We start from the raw sequence: 24,694 nt of genomic DNA on the forward strand, positions 1-24,694 counted from the left end.
TCACTTGTAGGGAATCGCGGGTTAAACCTACGGAAGCGGGAAGCACCAACCCCCTAAATAACAGTCACTGCTACGATTGATCATCATCATCATCATCATCATCATCAGCCTATAGCAGTCCACTGCTGGATATAGACCTCTCCAATTGTTCGCCACTGAGCACGATCCTCAGCTTCTCTCATCCAGTTCCTGCCAGCCACCCTGCACACATCATCACTCCACCGAGCCTTATTGATACACAAATAAAACCAAAAAAACACAGCTGAAAAATGTATAGTGAGTATGACAGGAGACCGGCTTCATCCTCATCCCTACTACGTGATGTTGGCTGGATGAGTGGTGACACGACACCTAGCGGGGATAACTGATCGATTGATAGTTGACATGGAGCTGATGGCTCTGTAAAGGAGACGGAAAATCGTGGGCCAAAAATGTAATAACTTGGAATGTAGTCTAAAAAATTTGTGATATTTATAAAAAATCACCTCAATCCTCTTTCTGGGACCGGAGAAAAATGAGAAAGTTAGTTTTTGTCGGTATAACGGTGTGATCGATTTAATTAATCGATTACAGGATTATAAAAAGAAAAACATTGCACTAGGTAATTAATACAAAGTAATTTAATGAGCGATTTATACTTGTTGTATACAAGTGCGGTATACGCCGGATTTAATTGCGATTATATACATAAATGAAGAAAAAGTCTATTATTACTTAACAAAGTAATATGATTATCCATTTCAAATCGATTAAAATCGATTGTATTTTTGATGACAGCTTTGACAGTAAGCTGACATGACGTTTGTTCATAGATTAAACAATTATTTTTTGGCGCTTGTTGGTTTTTTCTGCTCTACTCGTTTTGTATCTTCGACGCATTTTGAGTGTGTATCTATCGTGCTGTTTTTATATTTTCAACGATCACTGCTTTATTATTACGGATTCCAACTCTGCCAGCCTAATACGACAATTGCTTCTACACTGGACACTGAAGATCGCTCACACGTTTGACTTGAAATTAGTTGAAATTGTTGCATTGGATACTGTTGAAATTATGGATCGCTGTGTGAATTGTGTGATAGCAATTCCATATTCCATACCTGATATATATCATTGATATTCATTCTTAATATGACATTTAAAAGATTATCCAATGGATATAATAAACATTTACTTATGCTTAAATAAGTTATTATTCAGCTCTTTTAAAGAGATTGTAACATAACCTAACTTTTACTAAATCTTTATTAACTCTGCTCTCAGATTGAGAAAACTTTTATAATTTTCAGCAAGGTACTGATATATCTGAATCTATTAATTCATATTAGTTTCATCACGTTACATTTGGGCCCAAAAATGTATGTAATCGTTTCAGTCTCCTTTGGCCCCCCTTTTTTTGATTTCCGAATATATTTTTTTAATTTTTAATTATTTGGTCGTCGTTTGTTCGTTAATGTTCGAATGTAAAAATTGTTTGTTCTTCTTTTGTTTATTTATAATTAATTAAATAAATGATCACCGTTAAGTGGGCCCCTTTTACTAGATATCTTTATTTTTATTGCTCAGATTAATTCATTTTGATCAATTATCGTTTGTTCGACGACTATTGGTGATTGTTCGATCATAAAAACAATTAAATTCCCAATTATTAATTATTTTATATTAATGTAATACTGAAATACTTCACGAGATGGCGTTCCAAAAAATCCCTTCCCAAAACTATAAAACCGAAAAAAAGCGCGGGAAGTGTTGAATTAGGCGGGCGTCTTTTTTTGGCTAAACTTTTGAAAATTAAATTAATTTAATATTACAGGATCAGTTAAGTTGTAAAGTGTATATATATTAGTAGTATTGATTATTTATAGTTTTAGTTTGTTTTCTTCGCCTGGTAAGTCATCTTATTGTATTATATATAAATAGTATTTTTCTCTTGGCCTCCATGTTGGAGCCCGAAGACCCTGGAGGGACATCCCTCCAGGTGTCTCATGTAGTTACAATAGATGCTTCGGGAATGGAAACGGAAGGTTCCATTATAGATACAGACTGTTCGGAAAACATTAAATCCGTTCAAAGAAAGAGAATCTCAACTAGAAACCAAAAAAAGAGAAGGAATCACAAACATACAGATCAACCAGATTGCCAACTTTCCCCTAATGATATAAAGGATAATGTTATACCTAAAGTGCTTGAGTTAGATGATAAAATCACTGAAATCCATCATAATGAGGTTGCTCTCTCTAAAAACATTACGAGTAACCCTCGCACTGCTAGGCTGCTTTACCAGGCGTCAGACCCTGCGCCGTATGATGTACATATTCAAAAAATTTTACAACCTAATCAAACCGGATCTATTCATCCAGTACAATTTGGATTTTTTCTTAAAAAAAATTCAATAAAAAGCATTGTAGAGGGAAGCATAAAAAAAATTGGAAGGAATAGGTTGTCCTTACAATTTAAAACATTCCAGGACGCTAACACATTTCTAAATCACAAATTGCTTGATGCTAATAAATACAAAGCATTTATTCCGGCCTTCACTATCACCCGCATGGGAATAGTGAGAGGTGTTCCATGTGACTGGGACGAGAAAGATGTTATAGAAACTAAAGAGCTTCCGCAGAACTGTGGAAGCATTCTGAAAGTTCGGAGACTAAACAGAAAGGTATATGACGGCGAGACACCCAAGTTTGTTCCAACTGAGACCGTAGTTTTGACCTTTGATGGGAAGGTGTTACCTCCCAGGGTCTTTATATGTTTCAACTCCCTACCTGTAGAACTTTATATTTACCCCACGCTGCAATGCTTTAATTGCTGCCGTTTTGGCCACACCAAAATGCAATGCAGAGGCACTCCAAGGTGTTACAAATGTGGTGACAACCATTCAGGTATAAGTTGCGAGACGGAAAGAGATGATGCTGTGTGTATTTTATGTTCTGGTTCCCATTTCGCAACAGATAAAAAATGCCCGGAGTATGCTAGGCAGAAAGCTATAAAAGAAACAATGGCTAGAAACTCTATATCCTATTCAGAAGCAAGTAAAGTCTATCCACCAGTTTCAAAATCTTATGCTGACATTGTTGCTTCTGCTTCATCAGCCCCTTCTGGTCCAACTATGACTTATTCAAGCCCCTATAATTTAACAAGCCCTTTTAAGAGTCCGACTCAATCATATAAGAAAACAGTATTCTTGAAACCCAAAGCTCGTCCCAGAAATTCTAGTAAGGGATATGATCAAAAAGCGCATGCAGAGCTTATCCAAGATTACAGCAACATTCCTTCCTTTTCTACAGGTTGTCTCAAAAATTACAATGATTTGTCAGAAATAATAACAAAGGATCTCATAATTTCTATAATTCAGTACCTTTCACAATCGAACATAATTAAAATACCGTCCAACGATGCCGTTTCTTCAAAAAGTTTTTTAACTAATGGACAGTCAGGACCATCCACGAAACCAGTCTCTGGTGATTCAATGGAATTGCCGGAGTATTAATAGTAAAAAAAGTGACTTAATTTTTTTATTGAATAGTTACAAACCATTTGCAGTCTCTCTTCAAGAGACTTGGCTTCGTCCCGGATTCAATTTTAGAATTCCAGGATATGTCTGTCTTAGAGAAGACAGAACAGATGGGTATGGTGGAGTGGCACTAATTCTTAGGGGAGGTGTGCCCTTTGTCCACATACCCATCTGGTTACGCGCGGATTAGTAATAGGATGCTAATGAATTATTGGGATGGCGCCACCTTTGGAGTTTGTCAGTAACTAATTACCGCGACTATCCAAAGCGGGGTTCTACCCGATCGATCACGCTTTACCGCTAGCTGCCTAGATGGCGGCACTTGTATATTGTGTGGTGCTTGTGCTTACGAAAAGCTACGTGAGCTTCGTCACCCCCTCCCGCCGCCCGCGTGCATCCATCGCCGACGCCCGCACGACAGTCACTGGCAAGGTCTACAGGTGAGTGCAAGTTCTTTTAATTTATTGCCATTTTATTGCTGCTTCCGTGTAATCATTCGCCCGCCCGCTCGCTTATGTGTATTTAATTTATATCTTTAGTTTGATTACTAGCTTTTGTTTACCGCTATATAGTTTTACCGCTCCGCTAATTATAAGTGACAAACATTTGTCACATACCGCTTAGGACGGCTATTTACACGCCTTTCTACAACCCCGCTATATATGCTCCCGCCGCAGGAGGGCTATTTACACGCCCCCTTGCTACCCCATAGTTTGGTCCTGCGAGCCTGGATTAGATCCAGCTTAAATTTTAATTAGAATTAGAATTAATTTATGATTACCCCCATTCGCCATTTTGTTACAGTATTGTATTGTATGTAAAAGTTAATTACATTCATCGCTATTAATAATAACTCGTAACCGCATATTGAATTATATTTATTAACGTAGTTCATTTAGTGTTATTTTTTAGTCAGTTATTTCATAACTTCATTATGGAAAATAGACAACTAAAGAAACTTATCGCGAAGAATAATTTAGTATTTGCACAAATTAATGATTTATATAATAAATCAAAAAATATTTCGGAGTTTGATTCGGAATTAATTGAAACTTTTCTTGCCGAATCAGAATCGATTGATGACATGCGTGTTAGATTTGAAAGCAATTTGGATGATATCAATGATTTAAATTTGAAGCAAAACCCCGAAGTTGAGCCTGAATACGCAGCTTTATCGTCTTTTGACACGTTATATAATTACGTAAGACGCGCTCGTAACAAAATTAAAATTGGTAATTCGTCAAATGTAATGAGAACCACCGCCGCCATAAATGTAACATTGCCAACAATTTCACTTCCTTCCTTTGACGGACGCTCTCTTGAAGGATGGGAAACATTTTACCAGGCTTTTAAAGCTAACATTCACGATAACCCGCAACTGTCTGATGCGCAACGTGTGCAGTATTTAATGGGCAAATTAACACATAGTGCATTAAAGTTAACCGCTGGTATAATACCCACAGGTGAAACTTATAATATTATTTGGTCGAATCTAATTAGTAAATATCAGGATAAACGAGCTTTAGGATGTCATTATCTGAATAATATATTAGATTTAAAAAATTGTTCACCTACCGCAAATAGTTTAAATATGTATATTGAAAAAATTTCATCTTCGAATGCCGCTTTAAAACAATTAAATTTACTTGATTTGACTGATTTTATTTTATTACAATGCTCACTGAGAAGGTTGGATCCTCAAACTTTACATTCGTTTGAAACATCGGTTCGTGGTGTTGAAATACCCACAACTGAAATGTTTATTAAATTCATACAGGATCAGATAAAAATATTAGAACGCTCTGCACCGAAGTGTAACATAGAGAAATCTAAAAATCACAAATCGTTTATTTCTAGTAGTTATAATGACCCAGTCCGCACTGAAAGGGTTAACAAACCGGTTTCGTTATCTACGTGCGATCTTTGCTCGAGCTCGCACCACACGCAGTTATATCGTTGTAATGAATTTAAAAATATGATTTCACCGCAAGCACGTTATGATTTTATTAAATCGCACAAGGGTTGCATTAATTGTTTAAGCTTATCGCATACATTAAAAGCATGTCAATCAAAGTTAACATGCAATAATTGTAAGAAATATCATCATACTTTGTTGTGTTTTGGTAATAAACGGGCGAATCGAAAAAGTAAAAGCGTACCCAGTCCATCGGATGACTACGCTGATATGGACAGGCAGGTCAGTCGGTCGCAGGTACATGGAATTCCGAGTGATGCCGCGCGGCCCGATTACGGTCGGTCCCAGGTTCAATCTCAACCTGTTGTTCAGAGTTACGATCATCATGATGCCGCTTCGAATACTTGTTTACACTCTAACAGAACGATACAACAACAAAATAATACGACCGCTACCACGTTGACTCACAGTTCGGAAATAAAATCGAATAGTAATATTTTATTATCAACCGCTCAAATATACGCTCACTCGAATAAAGGGGAACGTAAAATAGTTAGATCTTTAATAGATAATGGTTCCCAAAATAATTTAATAACTGTCAATTGTTGTAAATTACTTAAATTACCGATTATACCTTTAAATAATTCTTATATTAGAGGTATTGGATTAACCGCTCGCCCGATTCACGGATATGTTTATTTAAATATTGAATCTAGATTTTCTCCTAATAAATATTATATTCACGCTTTAGTAGTAGACTGTATTACAGATAAATTACCCGCTTATTTTATAAATTCCTCAAATATGAATCATATACGTAATTTACCGCTTGCCGATTCAAATTGGAACGTTCCAGGTGTGATTGATATGGTGTTAGGTGCTCAGTTATTTCCATATATATACTTAGGTAATCGTATAGATACCGGCTCACTAGCGCCACCTGCCGTAGAAACAACCTTCGGTTATGTTCTTATGGGTGACGTACCTGAAGTGAGTTACACCGGCATTATGAAACCGCAACATGATAATTTTTCTGTTATAAATGATAATAATACCTCTTTGTGACTATCTAGTACAGTTTATATTGATAATCCACCCGCTTTCGAAAATACTAAAATTCATTCTGCATTCACTTTAAATAAAACTTTTTCATCTATAACGCATAAAGACCTTGAGTCATTTTTACATAAATTTTGGGAATTAGAGGAGATTCCTCATGAGCGTCATCTTAGCCCTGAGGAAGCCGAGTGTGAAAACAAATATATTTCTACAATTACCCGCGATAATGATGGCCGATATACGGTTGAGTTACCATTTAGTAGAAATCCCGCTGACCTTGGCAAGTCTTATACTGTTGCTCACCGCCGTTTTCTTTCGCTCGAACGTAAGTTTGTTCAATTACCCTCACTCCGCGATGATTACGATATCGTTATACAGGATTACATTAGTAAAGGTTATTTAACTGAAATTAACGACACCGCTAAGGAAACCGATAACGGTTATTATATACCGCACCATGCAGTTATCCGCCCAAGCAAGACTACCACTAAACTACGTGTAGTTCTTGATGCTAGTGCTAAAACATCTAGTGGACTGTCACTTAATGACGTCTTGCATACTGGTCCAAATTTACAGGCAGACTTATTTTTGCTTTTACTACGCTTTCGTTTGTTCCCTGTGGCACTGTGCGCTGATGTGGAACAAATGTACTTACGCATTAGGGTGACCACAGACCACCATAAATATTTAAAAATATTGTACCGCTTTAAAAATGATAAACTTCGCATTTTCGCTTTTAACTGTCTGCCCTTTGGTTTAAAGTCATCACCTTATTTAGCAATGCGTACTATACGTCAATTAGCATCAGAAGAATGTTATCGTTATCCAGAAGCCGCTAGTGTAGCTGAGTCTCAATTATATATGGATGATCTCGTCACATCCCTACACGAAGATATTTCAGCTATCAAACTATCGAAACAACTAATTTCACTCTTTAAATCAGGAGGTTTTAATTTAACAAAATGGGCAAGTAACTCCACTGCCTTTCTTAATAGCCTTCCAGAAACGCACCGCTCTTCTGTAAGCTTCTCTGATGATGCTAATAATACCATGAAAGTTTTAGGCCTTGCATGGCTTCCCGCTAATGACTCATTTTTTATGACGAGCTCAAACACTAATGAAAAGTGCACTAAAAGAACAATATTATCTTTAGTCGCACGCTTGTTCGACGTGCTTGGTTTAGTTGCTCCAGTTATACTGTTCGCTAAATTGCTGATTAAGGAACTCTGGAATTCTAAAATAGATTGGGATGATACACCTCCAGATACAATTATTTACCGCTACTCTTCACTAGTGAAAGAGCTTCCATTGCTTTCAACTATCGCAATACCGCGCCATATTGGAGTTTTTAAAGACTGTGAAGTAAATATTGTTGCATTTTGTGATGCAAGCTTGAACGCTTACGGTTGCGTTGTTTATTTACACATTACAGATCCCACAGGAGATATTACTTTAAGATTATTGTGCTCAAAATCAAAGGTTTCTCCGGTTAAGATAACTACATTAGCTCGCCTTGAGCTTTGTGCCGCTCTTGTTTTGTCAAAATTAGTTAAACTTATTTATAACGCTTATAATTCTTTACATCCTATCACCGCTATATACGCTTTCTCAGATTCTACAATTGCTCTTTCTTGGATTAAATCTTCCCCGCATAGATGGTCAATATTTGTAGGAAACCGCATCGCTCAAATTCAGGAGAATTTATCACCTGACCGCTTTTTTCATATTAATGGTAAGGAAAATCCTAGCGATTGTGTGTCACGAGGTCTTTTACCGTCACAAATTATTAATAACTCGCTTTGGTGGCAGGGTCCTTCTTGGGCCTGCTATCCTATTTCACAATGGCCTATTGAACCTTTTGTACCTTGTAAATCTGGAAGTGACATACCTGAAATGAAAAAATCTGTAACACTTACCGCTTTGACTGTTGTCGAAGATTCCCCAATATATCAACTTGGGTTGAGAGTTTCGTCATGGTCAAAACTTCTTCGCTGTGTTGTTTATGTACTTCGATTTATAAGAAAATTACCGCGAAACAAGTTTGTAACCGCATTCGATTTAAATACTGCTGAGAAAGCTATTATTCGAGCTCTTCAAGCTAAATATTTTGGTCATGATATTGCCAGCATTAGAAAATTAGATTTACCTTCGAAAAATATTCGTAAACTTAGTCCATTTATTGACGAAGATGGAATTTTGCGTATTCAGGGTAGACTTTCGAACTCTGATTTACCGTTTGAAACGCAACACCCCGCTTTATTGCCAAAACACGATCACATAATAAATATTATTGTTGATTATTTTCATAATACAAACTTGCACACTGGTCCGGACCTTTTGATGTCCATTATTCGTCAACGCTTTTGGATATTGTCCGCTAGAAACGTTATAAGAAAAAGAGTGCATATGTGTAAATCATGTTTTCGAGTATCACCTTCACACCCAACTCCCATGATGGCTGACCTTCCGTCAAGCCGTGTAATGGAGGCCAAAGCTTTCTGTCACACGGGAGTAGATTACGCGGGCCCATTTAAGATAACGCTTGTACGCAAACGTGGTCATCATTCACAAAAGGCTTACATTTGCCTGTTCGTATGCTTAACGACAAAGGCTATACATATTGAGTTAGCCTCGGATTTGTCAACGGACTCATTTCTTGCCGCTTTCAAACGTTTTATATCTCGTCGAGGTCCAGTTTCTTTCATGTATTCAGATAATGGCACTAATTTTGTTGGCGCAAAGGCTCAGTTAGATGAAATGTATAAACTTCTAGTTTCAAATAATTTTATATCCGCATGGAATGATGAATTAACTAAATACCGAATCATTTGGAAGATGATCCCGCCTCGGGCTCCACATTTTGGAGGTTTATGGGAATCAAACATTAAATCCGTTAAAACTCATTTAAATAGAGTAATAGGCGCACAAATTCTCACTTACGAAGAGATGTTGACTGTGTTGAATCAAATAGAATGTCTTATGAATTCCAGACCTTTATGTCTTTTATCCGCAGATCCCAACCCCGAAATTCTCACACCCGCACATTTTTTGATGTCCACTCCTTTGCAGTATTTACCCGCGTCTGAATTGTCCGCAAATCAGATGAGTCTAACTAATCGCAAAGCGTTGTTAGATAGTTTGGTTAATTCCTATTGGAGGAAATGGAGATTAGAGTACCTGCATACGTTGCAAGTCAGACAGAAGTGGTGTACATCAGATAACCCCGTGAAGGTTGGGACAGTAGTTCTTATTCATCAAGATGACATTCCACCGCTCCGCTGGCCACTTGGCGTTATACAAGAGGTGTATCCAGGTGCCGATAACATTATACGCGTTGCTTTGGTAAAAACGAAATCTGGATTTCTTAAACGTCCAGTTGTAAAATTATATCCGCTACCGCTAGAATAAATTAGAGTACCGCATGTCATCAACCGCTTCAACTCTACTCGTAAACATTCATGATGGCTTATTATTAATTAAAATTTGTTTCTTTTCAAATAACTTCCCGCTATTTAAGCTTTATGCTTCCTATCTTAATATCTTTATATATTTGTTGAAAGTCCTGCGAACTTTCAAGGCGGGCAGGATGGTTACGCGCGGATTAGTAATAGGATGCTAATGAATTATTGGGATGGCGCCACCTTTGGAGTTTGTCAGTAACTAATTACCGCGACTATCCAAAGCGGGGTTCTACCCGATCGATCACGCTTTACCGCTAGCTGCCTAGATGGCGGCACTTGTATATTGTGTGGTGCTTGTGCTTACGAAAAGCTACGTGAGCTTCGTCACCCCCTCCCGCCGCCCGCGTGCATCCATCGCCGACGCCCGCACGACAGTCACTGGCAAGGTCTACAGGTGAGTGCAAGTTCTTTTAATTTATTGCCATTTTATTGCTGCTTCCGTGTAATCATTCGCCCGCCCGCTCGCTTATGTGTATTTAATTTATATCTTTAGTTTGATTACTAGCTTTTGTTTACCGCTATATAGTTTTACCGCTCCGCTAATTATAAGTGACAAACATTTGTCACATACCGCTTAGGACGGCTATTTACACGCCTTTCTACAACCCCGCTATATATGCTCCCGCCGCAGGAGGGCTATTTACACGCCCCCTTGCTACCCCACCATCCCTAATCACAGTGATAAATTTTCTATTATTGCGGCTAGTGTAAATAATATCTGTTTTGTAAATATGTATATACCTCACCCTTCCAATGAAGTCTTTGACGATATTCGTAGCATCCTATCTTCCCTCCCGCGCCCTATTTTGGTTATGGGAGATTTCAATGCACAACATTCTATGTGGGGAAGTTCTAAGTCTGATCATTATGGGGCTAGAATCTTAGACATCTTAGATGATAATAATTTATGTCTTTTAAACTCTGGTTATCCTACTAGAAGAACACATGAGGGTATTAGTGCACCAGATCTTACCCTTTGTAGTCTCTCACTTGCTCCTACATTAAACTGGTGGCCTCTATCGTCTTCATATGGAAGCGATCACTTTCCGCTAATGGTATCATTTCCTCAAAAAATTGGTGAAAAGACATCAAAGACCCCTCCCCGGCTAAAATATAGACTTAAGGATGCCAACTGGTCATTATTTGGAGATAAAGTTCAACAAAATTTATCAACCATACCTCCACTAAATGACAGCAGTAATCATCTTTGTGCTGAAGCTTTTACACGGGCCCTACTACAAGCTGCTGAGGAAGTTTTTCCTATAAAAAACAATAGTGGAAATGGGTATATTCCATCACCTCCTTGGTGGGACAGTGAGTGTTCTGCTGCGATAGCTGAGAGAAAGATAGCTGAAGAAAATTACAGAGAAAATTCTACAACACAAAATTTTAATATTCTTAGTAATCTTATAACTAAAACTCGTAAATTATTAAAACAAAAAATATTCAATAGCTGGAAATCTTTTTGTGCCTCAATTTCACCAGAAATTTCTCCATCTCAAGTTTGGCAAAATATTCGTAGATTCAGATCCGCTTTCAAACCTCCAAGGTCTCCTTTCATGGATAGTAGTACAGTTGATTTGTTTCTTGACAAATTAGCTCCACCATTTGTCCCATCTATAGATAATATTTCTTCTGACTCACAGCCTTCTCTCCTCTCCCAGCATGATAGTAGCGATTCATTCATTTCCTTTAGTCTTTCAGAACTCAAAGGGGTTCTTTCAAGGCTTAGGGACTCAGCCCCGGGTTGTGATGGAATTCCATATTCTTTTCTTCAAAACCTGAACGACTCCTGCCTTTCTTATTTTCTCAGTTTAATTAATTCAATCTTAACATCAGGTAATATTCCTCCATCATGGAAAATCCATGAAGTTATCCCAATACATAAGCCCAACAAACCCATTAATGATCCATCATCATACAGACCAATTGCATTAGCTTCAGTGATTTCCAAAATTTGCGAACATCTAGTTAAAAATAGACTAGAATGGTTTATTGAGAGTAAGGGGTTACTATCTCCTAACCAGTTTGGATTTAGGAAAGGTAGGAGTACGATGGATAGTCTCAGCATTTTTATGACAGACATAAGATTGGCATTTTCATACAATAAGTCTGTGTTAGCAGCATTCTTAGATGTGGCTGCAGCCTATGATAATGTCAACCTTTCGAATCTGAAACAAAAAATGATTAATTTGAATATCCCACAAATTTTCATAAGTTTCTTAATCAATCTTCTCTCTGGTAGAATGCTTAAAGTAATATCAGAAGACTCTTATCAATCCCGTATTGCCTGGAAAGGTTTACCCCAGGGCTCAGTTTTAAGTCCCTTACTTTACAATATATATTCTTATGATCTGGAAGCCTCCCTTAGGGGTAAAGTTAACACGCTCCAATATGCAGATGATTTACTCCTCTATGTCTCTGGTGATTCTGTTGACAACATGTCTGATACTGTCACATATTCTCTTAAGTTGCTAAAAGTTTGGCTTGACAATAACTCTCTAAGCCTTTCAGTTCCTAAAAGTATTATAGTCTTATTTTCACGTATGAGGCTTCCTCCATCAGTGTCTGTATTTTATAATAACATTAGAGTTCCTGTTAAAAGTGAAGCAACATTTCTTGGGGTAATTTTAGACTCAAGACTTACAGGAAGCCCTCATTGCTACTATATAAGGGCTAAATGTGAGAAGATTCTAAATATATTGCGTTGCCTCTCTGGAGTTTGGTGGGAAGCCCACCCTTTCTCTCTAAAGCTTTTGTATAATGCCCTAATAAGGATTATTTTAGACTATGGAACATTTATACTTGAACCCTGTAATGCAGTAGCTCTCCATAAGTTAGACATTATCCAGTCTAAGGCTCTGAGAATAATTGCTGGGGCTATGCGTTCGAGCCCTATTAACGCTTTGCAGGTCGAATGTTCTGAAGCCCCCCTGCACCTCAGAAGACAATTTCTTTGTGACCGTTTTCTGTTTAGAGCATTCCAAGTTTATAATCATCCTCTTTACACTAAGTTACGGTCTCTGCTGGAATGTATGGATTATCCGTACTGGGCTCATAAATCGACGCCATGCCTTATTGTTAGTCTCCAAAAGTACTTAGCTATTCAAGCTCCTACACATAGATCACAATTCCTTCCAATATTTTGTGTTAACTATGATGCCTTAATTTTAAATCCATCTATTATGTTTGATTTGGGCCTAAGTAAACAAGATCTTTTTATCTATCTATCTCTTAGGTTTATGGCGTTTCCTTTTAGATTTCGCCAATGTCAAGTGTATTTAATACTCTGCTTTCTATAGCGGGCTTCGTGAACGAGCAAGGTCACAGATATTCACTAAGAATTAAGTGAGTAGCTAAGAATCTTTGATGACAGGATCTCTGTTGATTTACCTAAAACAATATACACACAACATATATATACAGGGGTTAGTTCGATAACAGACAGACAAACTACAGCTTAATATTATTATGGTTAATGAATGAACTGAGAATATAAACGAAAGGGGAGTTGACAAGGGAAAGAAGAGATTTGAGATCAATGGGGCGAGGAATATCAGGAGGAAGGAGATCATAGAGGGAGGAAGATAGACGAGGACAACTGAAAAACATGTGATTTGGAGAGCCTTCGTCAAGACCACATTCGCAAATAGGGATGGACGGGGGTACACGTATGGCCTAGCCTTAATCTACAGATCGTACTTGTAACGCGTTTATGTAAATCTTTGAAGTTGCAGAACCAAGGTCGGGGAGGAATAAAGCCTTGAATATCAGCGTAGTGTTTACCTTTAGAAAAACTAGTCTTTTGCCAAAAGATCTTTCTATCAATGCCAAATTTGTTGATATTATTGACAGTGACAGCTGATGGAAAAATTGTCATTTAATTTTTAGCGATTCCTCCAAACCCGGTCCCGAGGAGTGTGTGGGGGTCGGCATTTTCCATCAACAGTTTGGCATTGTTCAGAAAATAAAATTGCCTCCAGAGACTTCAGTATTTACTGGAGAATGTTTTGGTCTGCTGAAGTCTCTGGAGTACATTTTAATGATGAAGCTTAAAAAGTCAATAATTTTAACTGACGCTAAAAGTGCCCTCCAAGCCTTGGAAAGTTTTCCTTTTAACAGTAACCGAAATAATCATCCTGTGATTATTGCATGTCGTGATTTATTGTATCAATGTTGCATCAAAAATTACACAGTTTCTTTTGCTTGGATTCCGGGGCACTCGGGTATCTTTGGCAATGCCAAGGCCGATAGCCTTGCCAAAGCTAAAGTCAATGATGGAGATTTGGTTCCGTACAAAAACTTTTGTTGTGATTTGGCTCTGCTTCCTAAATTCCAGTTATTGAATTCTTGGACACACATTTGGCGTTCTTCAAGTCAGACTAAAGGTCGATATTACAGCACGATCCAGGTGGATATACCTCCTAAGCCGTGGTTTTCAAATCTGACGTTTGGTAAAGCTGTCACATCGACCCTTATTCGCATGAGGCTGGGCCATGCATGCATTACCTTGCAATTGGCAAGGCTTTAACATGTTGCCTAGCGATATATGTGAGTGTGGCAATGACGTTGGGGATTTTAAGCATATATTCTTTGCCTGTCCTCGAAATGACCGTTCCGCTTTTATTTCCTCACTTTTGTCCATTAAAATTCCTTTTCCTACTTCAATTTCTATCCTTTTATCTAATATCAATATTGATGTATATATAATTTTAGCTAGTTTCATTTTTCATAATAATATAAAATTGTAACAATTTATGTACTTAGTTTATATAATATATACCTGATCCTTTTTCCAAATTCCGTTCCAATTTCAAATCAAAAAAATAAATCCATTAACACACTTCCTAACCTTTTTGCATGGCTGACGCACAAACCGTGCAGGCCAAGAAATGGGAGAAAAAAAAAACTATAAAACCGTTGTGATCATAGATTAACTTAATATATTAGAGTTGTGATTGTCTACTGAATAAATAATATTTATTCGTATAATAAATAATATAATAAATAATATTTATTCGTAGGTGATTGTTTAAGATGTTATGAATATTTCAGTTTTGATTTCATCAAAATAACTTGAACTTTACTACTGAATTCCGAAAAAAATTCTAATTATGGCTGAGTTAAGTTCAGCTTTTTATTTAAGCCTCTTACTGTAGTTTTTAAATTACATTTATGCGGATTGATGTTTCAAAGCTTTCAGATTTCAATTTTAAAATCTGAAATAATTAAGAACAGCGTCATCCACCGTTCACATTTGAAACAGAATTTAATTCGGTTTAAATTTGTAAAAGTTGATGTTGATTATTATTACACTAATTAATTGAGCGTTTCATTAGCTTTTAAGCTGAGTGACTATTTATAATATATTTTTATTCTATTGTCTATTTTTATTAAGTAATAAATGAGCAAAAAATAATACTTAACAAAAAGATATGAAATCCGAACAAAAACAGTTTCACTGTAAAAAATTGCGCCAAGTCCACGTTTATAAAACTCATCTCAATAACATTTGCACTTTACAAAAAAATAAGACTTCAATAACTTTCATTCTCTACAAAAAGATGTGAAATACAAAAAAATACCAAGAAACCATCATAATGCTGAAAAAATAAAAAAAAAATAGTTGAAAATTTAAAAATAAAAAAAAAATATTATCGTACTTGGCGCACGTCATTGAGTACCCCAAATTTTTTCAGGATAAATGAACATCCTTTCAATGTTTAGAAATTTATAAGTCGGTTAACCTATGAAATGCATAAATGTAATGAATTATTATTTCATAATAAGTTTTACAGAAGCTAGGTAAAATCGACATCTCATACGTATGTTATTTGAATTTTTTTAATTTCCCGCTCATCATTTATGATTTGAACTAAACACCCTCTCATGTTCGCTTATACAAACTACTTACGAGTCGATACGTATGCATACGTTGGCTTCAAAAAATTTGAAAAATTCTCAAAAATGTTTTTCAATGGGTAGAAAAGAATAATAAAGTTTCAGCTGAATGAATCTAAAGGGGTCGAACGCAAAAATGGTCGATTTGGCATATAATAACCCATATACATATTTTTAATTATTAATACGAGTATTGTATGCGGGAAGTTCAATATGAATTTAGTGATATTCAAAGTATATGCATTTCGAACATCTCCTAAAGGATATATATACAAAAACCGACAATCAGCAGAATCTAACGAGAAGCTTGTTGTTCAAGGTAAGGTCGTCGATAAAATACCTCGTGGACGAAGCTCCATATGCTGGACTGATCAAGTGATAATCCTTACTTTAGTAGGAAAAAAAACCACTTGTTGCTTTTTTTCTATCTAAGCTGATAGTCTTGAGAGACCACTTCAGCGTAACCTTAACTAGTAGGTGAGCTCACGGGGCTCAAACCGGAGTGATGCTAACACGAACCCTAGCAAGATCTACCACCGAATCTAGTTATTACCGAATTTGAAACGCTGAGAAGACTGAGAAGATCCGGCGAGAAACTAACTCAACGGGTTATTTTTTTTATTGCTTAGATGGATGGACGATCTCTCACAGCCTACCTGGTGTTAAATGGTTACTGGAGCTCATTGACATCTATAACGTAAGAGCGCCACCCTCCTTGAGATATTAGTTCTAAGGTCTCAGTATAGTTACAACGGCTGCCCCACCCTTCAAGCCGAAACGCATTACTGCTTCACGGCAGAAATAGGCAGGTTTTTAAGTCGTTTTCGTTGCAAACTCGCACTAAGCACACAGGACGGCGTTATCTATCCGTGCGAGCTCACAGAGCCCTCCACCGTTAGTAATTACGTAAATTATATTTTTTGCGAATTTCGTTTAAGTAACACGATATTCCTTCATAATCAAAGTCATTCGTGAGCATGTTCTAAGTAAACCTGGTGGTAGGACCTCTTGTGAATCCGTACGGGTAGGCACCACCACCCTGCCGTGAAGCAGTAATGCGTTTCTACCTATACAGGGTGGCCGGATCATTGACGTCCAAAAAAAAATTTAGGTCTCTCGTGTCGTGGGGTATCCGAATCACCCCGCGATTTTTGATAGTTTTCGAGTTATGATATATTATGTTACCTTTATTACCAGCCGCTAGCTCCAGTCGCTTGCACCAGCCACTAGCTCCAGCCGCTTGCACCAGCCGCTTGCACCAGCCGCTTGCACCAGCCGCTAGCTCCAGCAACTAGCACCAGCCGCTAGCTCTAGCAACAAGCCCCAGCCGTTAGCGCCAGCATTTAGTACCAGCCGCTTGCACCAGCCGCTAGCTCCAGCCGCTTGCACCAGCCGCTAGCTCCAGCCGATTGCACCAGCCACTTGCACCAGCTACTTGCACCAGCCACTAGCTCCAGCCGCTAGTTCCAGCCGCTAGCTCCAGCCGCTTGCACCAGCCGCTTGCACCAGCCGCTAGCTCCAGCAATAAGCCCCAGCCGCTTGCACCAGCCGCTAGCTCCAGCAACAAGCCCCAGCCGTTAGCGCCAGCATTTAGTACCAGCCGCTTGCACCAGCCGCTAGCTCCAGCCGCTTGCACCAGCCACTTGCACCAGCCACTAGCTCCAGCCGCTTGCACCAGCTGATAGCTCCAGCCGCTAGCTCCAGCCGCTTGCACCAGCCGCTAGCTCCAGCCACTTGCACCAGCCGCTTGCACCAGCCGCTAGCTCCAGCAACTTGCACCAGCCGCTTGCACCAGCCGCTAGCTCCAGCCGCTTGCACTAGCCGCTTGCACCAGCCGCTAGCTCCAGCAACTAGCACCAGCCGCTAGCTCTAGCAACAGGCCCCAGCCGTTAGCGCCAGCATTTAGTACCAGCCGCTTGCACCAGCCGCTAGCTCCAGCCGCTTGCACCAGCCACTTGCACCAGCCGCTTGCACCAGCCGCTAGCTCCAGCCGCTTGCACCAGCCGCTAGCTCCAGCCACTTGCACCAGCCGCTAGCTCCAGCAATAAGCCCCAGCCGCTAGCTCTAGCAACAGGCCCCAGCCGTTAGCGCCAGCATTTAGTACCAGCCGCTTGCACCAGCCGCTAGCACCAGCCGCTTGCACCAGCCGCTAGCTCCAGCTGCTTGTACCAGCATTTAGTACCAGCCGCTTGCACCAGCCGCTAGCTCCAGCCGCTAGCACCAGCCGCTTGCACCAGCCGCTTGCACCAGCTGCTTGCACTAGCCGCTAGCTCCAGCCGCTTGCACCAGCCACTTGCACCAGCCACTAGCTCCAGCCGCTTGCACCAGCCGCTAGCTCCAGCCGCTTGCACCAGCCGCTTGCACCAGCCGCTAGCTCCAGCCGCTTGCACCAGCCGCTAGCTCCAGCAACAAGCCCCAGCCGCTTGCACCAGCCGCTAGCTCCAGCAACAAGCCCCAGCCGTTAGCGCCAGCATTTAGTACCAGCCGCTTGCACCAGCCGCTAGCTCCAGCAGCTAGCACCAGCCGCTAGCTCCAGCTGCTAGCTCCAGCAACTAGCACCAGCCGTTTGTTGAGTACGTATTTCATTAGAAAAATTGGTACCCGCCTGCGGGATTCGAACACCGTTGCATCGTTAAGCGCCTTATTCACGATCCATCACGGCTGTACGTCAGCTCAAGGCCGCGGTGCTGGATGTATCAAGCGCGAACAGAATAAATCGAACGAATTAAATGAGAGGGTTTTAATTTATTTAAAATGCCAGCTGTTTTATCAAAACTCCAAAAATGGGAGTCCTTCTGATGTTGTCAGCAGCAGCAGAAGAGAGGCAAAAAATAGCAAGAAGTTTTGGATGATTTTTTTAAACGTGCAGAGTATACTCAAATAATTAATATGTATCATTTTTTACGCACGCTATCAATCCTTGCAGCTTCCCCTAAAATGGGCCTAAAAAATTGTAATAAGTTTATTATTTTTTGTTTATTCATATAGTCTGCGCTTGAGACATTCCACAAACATGTGGAACTTATATCTTTCAATAAATCTTGAAAGTGTTTCACGATCCATTTTGACGTGCAGTCCCATCTCGAAACCAGCTCCAAATGTTAAATTTGCTGTACAGCAAGTCTATACACGATCAAGCACGCACGACGCAGGACCGCTCTGACGTACGTCAACGTTATTCACTGTCTATCTGCACGACGTACGCGGTGGTGGGGGCGCTCGCTGGATGCAAAATCGGTCGTGCAAATCCAGCAAACAATTAATAATAATTATCGACGTACGTCAAGCCTATTCATGATTCTTTTGCATCGTGCATCGTGCATGGCCTTGGCGGGACGTACAGCAAGATGGAACGTGAATAAGGCGCTTTAGACACGAATGCACCGGACGCCTTATCCTTTAGGCCACGACGACTTCAATTAAATTAAAAACATTAGTGGTCGTCCGGTAGTCGAAATTCGACCATAATAAATTGAATTGTTGTGATGTAATCTGAAAGGTCCGTATTTTACTGATCCATATTCGTTTCCAAAAAGACATGACCAAAGAAAACTGAAATGTAATATTATTTATTATACTCGTATATGCAACATTACATGAATTAATAACAACTTATGAACGTCCAGTGGTCGAAATTTAACCATAATTAATTTCAATTATTACTTTGAACATTATTATGGTTCTATTGTCAAAGAGTTCTATAATCACAGATTTCACAAATACACTATAGGCAAATAATATTAAAGATAAACAATTCTATTCTCAATTTGATCACAGATTTTATCAATAAACAAAAGAGTATATGCGTGGGTGTGTGTAAAATACATGGTAGTGTATGTAATGTTTTCTTTATTGATTTAATGATTTTTTTAGGCATAAATAAAAAATATTCTGCACTCTTTCTCTATGTTCTCTATAAGTGTGGGAAATAACATACTCCTCCGTTCGCGCAATTTTCGTAAAAAGGGGTACAAAGTTTTTGCTTCACGTATGAATATATAGATAAACTAGTAAAGTTTTTAACGCGTCTATATACGCGTCTATATACGCGTCTATATACAAGCCACAGCAAGTCTTGTGGAAGTAATTAATTATCTCCACTATGTACTCGCCTACTCAAAGTTTCGTTTTTAAATGACATCTATAAAAGCACACGCATACAGGAGATATACTTTCGATCCGCCTAGGAATGCAGTAAAAGCCCCCAGCGGCAGAAATTGTAGAGGCTTTTAATATGCAAAAATAACAGTAAAGGGAGGCAGCCCTAAGTTTAAATGGGAGAGGGAGGAAGTGTCGTGCGTGCGATTTGATTCCATCGCCTCACCCAGGACCCGGCGGCTCTCCGCCCGGCGATAGGCACGATCTAATGATTGAACGATACCGAAATAATATATTTTAGGGGCATTTAAGTCTTTGTTTTGGCGAGTATTTTGTATTTTGTTTATGTGGCGGCCTTAGAACTCGTATAGAATTAACTCGGCCCACTGAGTTTCTCGCCGGATCTTCTCAGAGGGTCGCGTTTCCGATCCGGTGGTAGATTCTGCGAAACACTGCTTTTGTTAGGGCCAGTGTTAGCAACATGATTTGAGCCCCGAAAGCTCACCCACACGCTACGGTGAAGCTTAAATAGCCTCTCAAGTCTATGAGCATAGGTAAGAAAAAAATAACTAGAATGAATTGTTTACGAAACGTATTAGGTATAACAATGAGTAGATTCATAAGTCCTTTTTTTTTAGCTTAGACTTCTGAACAGGCTCACGGCCCGTCCGGTGTTGAGCAGACATCGAAATCAATAGATATAATTTCAACGTTAATGCTGCCACCAATCTTGATACTTGAGATGTATGTGTATCAATTGAGTAATTCCGCAAATCCATATTTTTCCGGGTTCAGTTTCTATTACACGATAGATATATCCTTAAAAATCTCCTCATTGTCTCCACCTTATCCCACTAAGTGGGGTCGGCACAGCGAATTTTAGTTTTCCATTCTCTTCTAGCAGCCGTCATCTCAACACTCACTCCACTCCCTTTCTCACATATCGTCATTCACACACTCCATCCAAGTCTTCTTCGGTCGACCTCATCCCCCTCTACCTTTTCCACACATCTCTAGTCAAATGCATCTCCTCCCTACGCATCACATATCACGCTAACTACTTTCAATACCAACAGAAACAGAAGCGCTAACATAATTTGATCTTAATTGAATATATGTGTGTGTAGAAATTGAGACAGAAGTATATATATACTTCTGTCTCAATTTCTCATAAAACGCTAACAAGAGCGAAAAAGACAACCTGGGTAACTTTTTACACCTTTCATTGTATATTAAAGCAAAATGGTTTTTTTCTCGGGTTGAAATTCTTCCGAAAAAATTTGGGGTACTCAATGACGCGCGCCAAGTACGATAAATATTTTTTTTTTTTGGAACGAAGTTCCTTACGGCAGGCTTGGAGGGGATAGGGATTTTGCTGCGCGACCGAACTGAAAAAAATGTGATAGTAAAACCGTAAGAAAAAATCCGTGGAAAAAAGTGCGTGGAATAAAACCGTTAAACGAGACGTGCGCAGGCGCGACAGTCGCATACACAAGCGAGTAGTGTATAATACCTTTCTCTTTCTCCTTCTTTTCGTTTTCTAATCCCTTCTCTCTCTATTTAGTAATTATTTCTATTTCTATGTAATTTTATGTTGTCAACCAAAAATAAAGAGATATATTTTGTTATTTTAATTGATAATTTGAATTACTATTTTTTTTTATTTTACGTAATTTATTATTTCCTAAAATACTGAATTTCCTAAATACTTTCCCGTACTTAAATAAAAACTAACCAGCAAATTTTAAGAGAAAAACCAAGTAAACCTACATAAAATTGAGCACCATTTCTTTTTTTGCAATTTGTGTCGATTCTACATTAGCCGAAGGAACTTCGTTCCTACCTGGTGTCCCACGACACCAGATAATTAATTTTTTAAATTTTAAAATTTTGAAATTTTTATTTTTTTATTTTTTCCACATTATGACGGTTTCTTGGTATTTTTTTGTATTTCACATCTTTTTGTAGAGAATGAAAGTTATTAAAGTCTTATTTTTTTTGTAAAGTGCAAATGTTATTGAGATGAGTTTTGTTTTTGTTCGGATTTCATATCTTTTTGTTAAGTATTATTTTTTGCTCATTTATTACTTAACAAAAATAGACAATAGAATAAAAATAAATTATAAATAGTCACTCAGCTTAAAAGCTAATGAAACGCTCAATTAATTAGTGTAATAATAATCAACATCAACTTTTACAAATTTAAACCGAATTAAATTCTGTTTCAAATGTGAACGGTAGATGACGCTGTTCTTAATTATTTCAGATTTTAAAATTGAAATCTGAAAGCTTTGAAACATCAATCCGCATAAATATAATTTAAAAACTACAGTAAGAGGCTTAAATAAAAAGCTGAACTTAACTCAGCCTTAATTAGAATTTTTTTCGGAATTCAGTAGTAAAGTTCAAGTTATTTTGATGAAATCAAAACTGAAATATTCATAACATCTTAAACAATGACCTACGAATAAATATTATTTATTATACGAATAAATATTATTTATTCAGTATAACAACGGTTTTATAGTTTTGGGAAGGGATTTTTTGTAACGCCATCTCGTGAAGTATATCGGTATTACATTAATATAAAATAATTAATAATTGGGAATTTAATTATTTTTATGATCGAACAATCACCAATAGTCGTCGAACAAACGATAATTGATCAAAATGAATTAATCTGAGCGATAAAAATAAAGATATCTAGTAAACTTAACGGTGATCATTTATTTAATTAATTTTATATAAACAAAAGACGAACAAACAATTTTTACATTCGAGCATTACCGAACAAACGACGAACAAATAATAACAAATAAAAAAAATCCGAAAATAAAAAAAGGGTGGCCAAATTTACAGAGCCGGAGTTGATAGATGATGATAGTTGATCAGTGTGCTTAGTGCGAGTTTTGTAACGTTCTCACTAGCGAGCCAGTTTGCTCAAATTTGTATGCAATTGGAACAGCGCCCCTAGCGGCAAACGTACCCGGTGTTATTTTGTGAGTGCGAGTTCATATTAACGTTGTGATCTCGTAACCGAGTAATTTTACCGAAATGAGTACCACGAATGACATTTATGCGAGTGCGTGTTACAAATTAGTGGATTTTAACGTTTCGATCGAGTATTTCTTTAGTAGTTCTATTTTTCCAACTACAGAGGCAAAAGTATCATGCCATAGAGCCTAATCTTTTTTTATGAAAAATGATAATATGGAGTGAAATGGATTTGATTAATTTGAAGCATTAATCGATTGGCATGGAATGAAATGCAATGAGATCAGATAATATGGTATAAAATATAATCTCTGTAAAATGCTGATTATTTACTGAGATTTATTTCAGTTGACTTTTTCGAAGACTTCGAGAAGCTACGTCCAGCGGTTTTGTTTAATTTTTATACATTTTCGCACTTTCACAGATACTAAACAGTTAATAAAACAACGTTATTTTGTTATTGCATAGAGGGGTGAACGAGCTCCCGGCCCACCTAATCTTAAGTGGTTACCGGAACCCATAGACATCTACAACGCAAATGCCGCCTCCCACCTTGAGATATTAGTTCTAAGGTCTCAGTATAGTTACAACGGTTGTCCCACCGAAACCGAAACGCATTACTGCTTCACGGCAAAAATAGGTAGGGTGGTGATACCTACCCGTGCGGACTCACAAGACGTCCTACCACCAGTAATTACAAAAATTAATTTTGCGGGTTTGATTTTTATTACATGATGCTATTCCTTTACAGTGAAAGTCAATCGTAAACATTTGATAAGTACGTATTTCATTAGAAAAATTGATACCCGCCGGCGGGATTAGAACACCGGTGCATTGCAAGATACGAATACACCGGACGCCTTAACCTTTAAGCCAGGACGGTCTCAAAATTACACTTATACACGAAGAAATATTAAATACGCATTAACTAAGAAACATTAAATAGACAAAATAAAACAATTCACACAATTTAGCTCCTCGCGGTCCCTCCAAAATGTCTTTTCACCTTTTTTTCCTAGTTGTTCAATTGTAAATGAATAAATCAAAATCAAATCGAGTTTACGTTCTATACGGTGAAAAATGAAGAATTGTGAGTGTGAGTTGAGATATGCTACTCGCTTCGCAGGGCGTTTATTCACCGAGAGCAGCAATAATATTATTTCTCGTATATTGGTAGCACGTGATGTTTTGGCATTAGACCGTCTAAATGAAATACAACGCATTTTAACAGTATTTTAATGGGAACACATTACTTTCAAAATTATTCGGGTAATGTCACGTGTTCAATACTATTTTGTACCTTTAGAATTAAAGTGGCTCAACCCAAAATTCTTACTTTCTGGTAAACTTCAATATTGTAATACAATAATTGTATTTTTTTAGTTTTTCGGTTTAAACACTTTAAGGCATGCCATTTTATTTGAAAAAGGCAGAAAGAGTACTTTGTCCTTTTCTAGACTAAAAGAGACTGTTTAATTTTATAAGCTGATAGAATAATATAGAAAAGAATAATAGGATACCCTCTAATCGTCACATTGGAAAAAGGTATGGCTTTATCATTTTATCATTTAAATTATTTTTTATTGCACTTATAAAACTAATTTAATTTACAATATGTAACTACATATATCTATAACTAATCCGTACTTGTCAAATTCCTCATAAATTGTCAATATTCTTAATAAAATTCCTATTAATAATATACAAGTGCAAATGTTGAGCTGCTTGCTAGAAATGATATAATAGTGT

General features: G+C 38.0%; 1 protein-coding gene across 1 annotated transcript; it reads left to right on the plus strand.

Moving 5' to 3' along the window:
* Nucleotides 1-1,735: 1,735 nt before the first annotated feature.
* LOC149501549 (uncharacterized) lies at nucleotides 1,736-5,130 on the plus strand. The gene has a single exon (XM_089733476.1). It carries the CDS (start codon nucleotides 1,940-1,942, stop codon nucleotides 3,491-3,493), a length of 1,554 nt encoding a protein of 517 aa, XP_089589602.1. The 5' UTR covers nucleotides 1,736-1,939; the 3' UTR covers nucleotides 3,494-5,130.
* Nucleotides 5,131-24,694: the final 19,564 nt, after the last annotated feature.

This window comes from Bombyx mandarina, chromosome 15 (assembly GCF_030267445.1).
Source record: "Bombyx mandarina strain Sakado chromosome 15, ASM3026744v2".
Classification (NCBI taxonomy): domain Eukaryota; kingdom Metazoa; phylum Arthropoda; class Insecta; order Lepidoptera; family Bombycidae; genus Bombyx; species Bombyx mandarina.